General features: G+C 36.2%; 1 protein-coding gene across 5 annotated transcripts in view; it reads right to left on the reverse strand.

Annotated features, from left to right (window-relative positions):
• The window catches only part of CC2D2B (coiled-coil and C2 domain containing 2B), a 103,339-nt gene that overhangs the window by 50,706 nt on the left and 45,759 nt on the right, over positions 1-6,874 (reverse strand). For 3 of the 5 annotated variants that reach the window (XM_073904400.1, XM_073904401.1, XM_073904402.1), the window contains 2 exons: positions 427-519; positions 153-244 (listed from right to left, as the gene is read on the reverse strand). In XM_073904400.1, coding sequence (XP_073760501.1) covers positions 153-244; positions 427-519 — 185 coding nt within the window. Of the gene's footprint in view, positions 1-152; positions 245-426; positions 520-2,956; positions 3,228-6,874 lie in introns of those variants that run through there. The other 2 variants (XM_073904403.1, XM_073904404.1) reach the window with 2 other exon arrangements.

Below are 6,874 nucleotides of genomic sequence, written 5' to 3' on the forward strand. Positions count from 1 at the left end.
AAATAACCAAATATATTTTAAGTCACTATATTTCACTTTATGCTTTGTAAATGCATCCTCTGACATGTAACTTAATATTAAAACAGAGAACTTTGAGGGCATTAGCTTAAAGCTTTATATTTCATATTTAAAAAATAATTTTTATGATGTACCTTGCAGATACAATTTCTTCATAATCAGCCACAACATCTGATAAGTTAAATTTGCTAACTTTGACAATTCTTTTCATTATCAACCTTCTTATCTACAAAAAAAATATATTTAAAGAAATAATAGTTAGTATTTGAAGATTAAGTATTTACAATGCTATTGGTGCCACCATTTTTTTAGTCTTAATTTTTGCAAGCAGTGAATGTAAAGGGAGATTAGGAGGATTTCACAAAAGTAAATGCAAACATACTGATAATACTATTTTGTTATTGTTACCTTTTTCAGAAAATTGGCAGAATTAATCCTTTGTGCAGTAATAGAATTGACATCTGAAATGGCGATATCCTTCTCTATCTGACTTTCATATTCCTAAACAGAGAATTAAGTTAGTTTTACCTCTTCAATGTAACAGAGTTCAGAGTATGATGCACTGCAATAAGATATAAAATATTAAATATTCAGTTCATGTGTAGGAGACACTGGCAACACTCTGGCATAAGAGAAGAAAACATTTCTTTCAGATTCTCCTACTGAGCATTAGCTAAGAACAGCTTTTGTCCATATTTCATTTGTTTCTAGGATGAGGTCCATTCATCTTTTAAAATAGATAATGTTGGGGTGCCTGGGTGGCTCAGTCAGTTAAGTGTCTGCCTTCAGCTCAGGTCATGATCCCAGGGTCCTGGGATCAAGCCCCACATTGAGCCCCACATCAAGCTCCCTGCTCAGCGGGGAGTCCACTTCTCCCTCTCCCTCTGCCCCTCCCTGCATCTTGTGCTCTCTCTCTCACACAATCACTTCCTAATAAATAAATAAAATTTTTTTAAAAATGTAAAAAAATGAAAACAGTATAACATTAGGAAAAATTATGATTGAGAAAATTATGAAAAAATGTGAAAATGACGGCGAAGTATTCTTTATGCATGCATTTACCTGGCAATCACTGAAAACAAAACATATGGGAAGTAATATAGTATCAATAACTTTAATTTTTAACTTCTAACTTTATTTTTTTAAGTTTTTTTTAAGTAATCTCCACATCCAATGTGGGACTCAAATTCACAACCCCAAGATCAAAAGTTGCAGTCTCCACCAACTGAACCAGCCAGGTGCCCCTTAACTTCTAACTTTAAAAAGCTTATCAATAATGTTAATTTTACATCCAGCAGTTGGTATAAGATTATTTGTCAGGCTGTTTCATCTATATAATTCAGAATAAATCTGCATCTGTTAAATCTGCATTTGTGGGATACATCCCTAGTACACATGGAAATTGTTTTACATTATGGATAACACTAATGATTACCCAAAAATAATGAAGTAGATACTTTAGAACTTTCAGCCATGTTACAACGAACATTCTTTTATCTGAAAGTAATTTATTTGTTCTTCTGATTATCTGTAAGAAATCTTGAATTTAGTTCTGTTGGCAAGTAACAACTTTTACTTAAAGATATATTAATATTTCATATCATTTTACTCTTTATTAATTTATAGGATTATAATATCTATTATATTATAATATCTAGATATTAATTTTTTGTTATATGTGTTGCAAATATATTGTCTTAATCTGTAGGGTTTCATTTTAATATCAAATTTATTAACTTTTTTTTAAATTTATACTTTTTGTGTTTTAAGAAATACTTTCTTACCCCAAGACTAAGATATCCATTTAAAGTTTTGCTTTTCACATGTAACCCTTTTCTTAAGTTTTTTATTTTAATTCCAGCATAATTAACATAATTCACATGTAGTCTTCATTATACATCGTATTTATTCCTTTTGTGAGGTCTGAATCTAATTTTATTTCTCTCTAGACAGATGACCAGAACCGCTTAACAGATAATCCATCTTTTCTTTCTTAAGATTTTTTTTAAATTTAAAGACTGTATTTATTTATCAGAGAGAGAGCGAGCACAAGTAGGGGGAGTGGCAGGCAGAGGGAGAAGCAGGCTCCCTGCTGAGCAGGGAGCCCCATGCGAGACTTGATCCCAGGACCCCAGGATCATGACCTGAGCTGAAGGCAGACACTTAATCAAGTGAGCCACCCAGGCGCCCCTTTTTGAAGATTTTTTTATTTATTCCTTTGAGAGAGACAGAGAGAGTGAGCGAGAGAATGAGCAGGGGGGAAGGGCAGAGGGAAAGGGAGAAGCAGACTCCCCACTGAACAGAGAGCCTGACTCGGGGGCTCAGTCCCAGAACCCCAAGATCGTGACCTGAGCTGAAGGCAGCCGCTTAACCCACTGATCCACCCAGGTGCCCCAAAAGCCCATTCTTTTCCAACTGATTTGTGATTATACCTATCAAATATAAAGTTTCCACATATGCATAGTAAGTCTGTTTTGAGGCCCTCTGTTCTATTTCACTGGTTTGGAATTGCATTACTACATTTACAAAATAATTCAGGGAGAACTGGCATACTGGCACCTTATAACTTCCTATCAGTGAACATTTACTCAGATTTTTTTTTTTACATCATTCAAAATGTTTTATAATTTTCTCCATTAAGTCCTTGCTAGCCAGTTGTCCCACATTCCAAATTTGATTGTTTCCTTGTGGTGCCATTTAACTTGTTTCTCTATCCCTCATACTTCTTGTTAAACAAATTAATCTAAAGTCTTAATTTGATTCAGATTACACATTTGTGGCAAGGATACTTCATACATAATGTTGTATATTTCATACTGTATCATATAAAGGGCAATAATGTCTGACTGTCTTTTATTAGTGCATTAGTTTTCTCTTCCTGCTGTAACAAATTATCAAAAATTAAGTTGCTTCAAACAACACAAATTTAGTATCTCACAGTTCTGTAGGTGAGAAGGTCCGGTTGTCTCAGCTGGTTTCTCTGCTCCGGGATTCACAAGGTTGATGTCAAATTGTAGGCCAGCTGGGCTCTTATCAGGAAAGTCTGGGAAGGATCTGTTTCCAAGCTCATTGACGTTGTTGGCAGAATCCAGTACCCTGCAGCTTTGCGACTGAGGTCTCCTTCCCTTGCTGCCGTCAGCTAGGGACCACTCTTAGCTTCCAGGGACCTCTCTCCAGTCTCTGCAGGTGGTCCTCTAAGTCTCTGAGCCAGCAACTACATGTTTAATCCTTCTCATGACAAATCTCTCTGATTTCTCTTGCTGCAGTTTTTGCTCCCAGCTGGAAAATGTCTCTGCTTTTAAAGGCTCATGTAATTAGATTAGGTCTCACCCAGATAATCCAGGATAATCTCTCTATTTTAAACAATGTAACACAACATATTCACAGGTTCTGGGGATTAGGGAATGGACATCTGTAGGGGGCCATTATTCTGCCTACCACTATTAATAAGATTAAGTTGGATCACTGAGTCAAGACAGCTAGATATCTCCTTTGTAGAGGTACAATGTTCCTTTTGCAATAAAAAATTAGTCATTTTAAATATGGGTATTATAGTCAACAAATTTACTAGTTGTGACAGTTTGCTGTAGTTTCTCTCATGTTTTCTATGTAGACAAATATATTTTCTGCAAACAAGGGCAGTTTGTCTTTTCTAATTCTAATTTTCTTCTTTCTGTCTTAATGCATTGGCTCTTACTGGTAGAGATGTTGGCGGGCATCCTTCCGTTGTTCAGATTAATGGGAAAATTATTGTCTATCCACTAAGTATAATGTTTGCATAGGAGCCTATGAGGAAATGGATTTCTGATCATGTTCCTTACACCAACTCAGTTCAGAGCCATAAAATTAATAGGGTATTGAATCAGTCAAGGGGCAGATTATAAGGAATAGGTTTTCCAGAATGCTGAAAAGCTGGAGACAGAGATTTTGTTCAGGGACACCTGGGTACTGGCTCTATTTCTTTTCTTGAAGGAAAATATGGCCTACGTGACCTTGACTTGGGATCAAGAACCAAAGGAGGCCAATGTTTGTAAACATTCCTTTAAATGGAAGTGCATTTACCATGTAAGTATTAATTCTCCCGGAGTAGTTAGGTAAACCTTGCCTATTGTGTACAGGGTTTTTTTTATTTGTTTAATTGATTTTTTGTTTGTTTCATTTTGTTTTGTTAACTCTGGCAAAACCCTGTTCTGTGTGGACAGGTCACAAGAAACTTACTCCCCATTAGAGTACGAAAGTCCAGGAAAAACCAGCATCTAAATTTGTTGCAGCTGTCCTGTGTTCTGCTCTGCTTTCTGTATGTTTCTGCATTACTAGCTAATTACATCCAAAACTCAATGTAATCATCCAGTGGGTATGTGGTGCCTTCTTGTCTCTCCTCGCACCCTCTCAATTCCACAATTTAGAAGAAGCACTTCTTTCAATGCAGTTCACATCAGCAGAAAAACCCAAAATGTTGTAACATTCTTAATCAGTTTAAAGAAGTTCTCTTCTAAGGAAACAATCAACAAAACTAAAAGGCAACCTAAAGAATGAGAGAAGATATTTGTAAATGCCATATCCAATAAAGGGTTAGTATCCAAAATATATAAAGGACTTATAAAACTCAACCCCCCCAAATCCAATTAAAAAATGGGCAGAAGACAGGAACAGACATTTATCCAAAGAAGACATACAGATGGCCAACAGACACATGAAAAGATGCTCATCATCACTTATCATCAGGGAAAGGCAAATCAAAACTACAATGAGATATCACCTCACACTTGTCAGAATGGTTAACATCAACAACACAAGAAACAACAGGTGTTGGCAAGGTTCTGGAGAGAGGGGAGCCCTCTTGCACTGTTGGTGGGAATGCAAAACGGTGGAGCCACTCTGGAAAACAGTATGGAGGTTGCTCAAAAAGTTAAAAATAGGACTACCCTACGATCCAGCATTTGCACTACTGTGTATTTACCCAAAGAATACAAAAACACTAATTCAAAAGGATACATGCACCCTATGTTTATATGAACATTATTTACCATAGCCAAGATATGGAAGCAACCCAAGAACCCATTGATTGATGAATGGATAAAGATGGGGTATATGTATATAATGAAATATTATTCAGCCATAAAAAGAATGAAATCTTGCCATTTGCAACAACATGGATGGAGCTAGAGAGTATAATGCTAAGTGAAATAAGTCAGTCAGAAAAAGACAAATACCATATGATTTCACTCATATGTGGAATTTAAGAAACAAAACAAACAAGCAAAGGGGAAAGAGAGAGACACACACACACACACACACACAAACCAAGAAACAGACTCTTAACTATAGAGAACAAACTGATGATTACCAGAGGAGGGGGGTGGGGGGATGGGTGAAATAGGTGATGGGGATTAACAGTGCACTTGTGATGAGCACCAGGTATTGTATGGAACTACTGAATCACTATATTGTACATCTGAAACTAATATAACACTGTATGTTAACTAACTGGAATTAAAATAAAAACTAAAAAAAGAAATTCCCTTTTAATTCTAGTATACTAAGAACTTTCATCATGAATAAGCACTGATTTTATTAAATGCCTTTTGGGCATTTATCAAGAGGAGCGTATTTTTCCTTCCTTAATTATGTTAATGTGATAAATTATATTGATTCCCTAATTAAATTAGCTTTGTTATGTGAAAACAAATCCTCTTAGATGATAAAGTGTAATTACATATTTATATACAACACATTGCTTTCCAATTTGTTGAATTTTTATTAGTAATTTTACAACAATGCTCATAAGTAAAATGATCTAAAATGATCATTTCCTGCTCTCCTTGCCCAATTTTGGTATGAAAGTTATCAGAAAATGAGTAGGATTACTTTTCTTCCCTTTCTGTTCTCTGAATAGTTCGAATAAGATAAGGAAAGCTCCTAGTTTCAAGAGCAGAAACTGTTCCTCTTTTATGATGTTATATTCCCGATTATGCTGAGCCTTGTGCTTTGCCTGTTGCAGTTTATGGAACTGTAGAATTGAATTCAATCACTGAGAGAAGCAGCAGGAGGAAACTGATAACTCTCTAGCTATTCTAAGCTATTCTCAGGCCTTCCCACTGCAGTTTGCTAACTGAAGTTCCCAAGGTCTCAAAACAGGAGACTGACCATAATTAAAAGTTGGGAAATGCTTTCCGAAGCCGAATACCAATTGGTCAGTTTGTGATTACACATATTTCTACTCACCCATGTTTGTGAAAGTCATAAATTATCTGCAAATCCTATTGTTATATGACTATAATAGTCAAATGTGCTAACTGGTGGTGCTAGGACATTGTCATTGAAAAAATCACTAATTTGCATTTCCCCTTTCACCCCTGAGCCACACCAAAAGAGTCTCCACACAGTCCATTTGGTTCAGAACATGAGTGTCCTTGAGATTTTTTTGTTTTCAGGTTTAGCATATCTTGTTTTTTTTTTACTTTAAATTTTTTACTGTTATGTTAATTGCCATACATTACATCATTAGTTTTTGATGTAGTGTTCCATGATTCATTGTTTGTGCATTACACCCAGTGCTCCACGCAGAACGTGCCCTCCTTAATACCCATCACCAGGCTAACCCATCCCCCCACCCCCCTCCCCTCTAGAACCCTCAGTTTGTTTTTCAGAGTCCATCATCTCTCATGGTTCGTCTCCCCCTCCGATTTACTCCCCTTCATTCTTCCCCTCCTGTTATCTTCTTCTTCTTTTTTTTTCTTAACCTATATTGCATTATTTGTTTCAGAGGTACAGATCTGTGATTCAACAGTCTTGCACAATTCACAGCGCTCACCATAGCACATACCCTCCCCAATGTCTATCACCCAGCCACCCC

Source organism: Callorhinus ursinus, unplaced genomic scaffold, assembly GCF_003265705.2.
Source record: "Callorhinus ursinus isolate GAN/ISIS: 27379988/994484 unplaced genomic scaffold, GSC_fseal_2.0 scaffold20, whole genome shotgun sequence".
Lineage (NCBI taxonomy): Eukaryota > Metazoa > Chordata > Mammalia > Carnivora > Otariidae > Callorhinus > Callorhinus ursinus.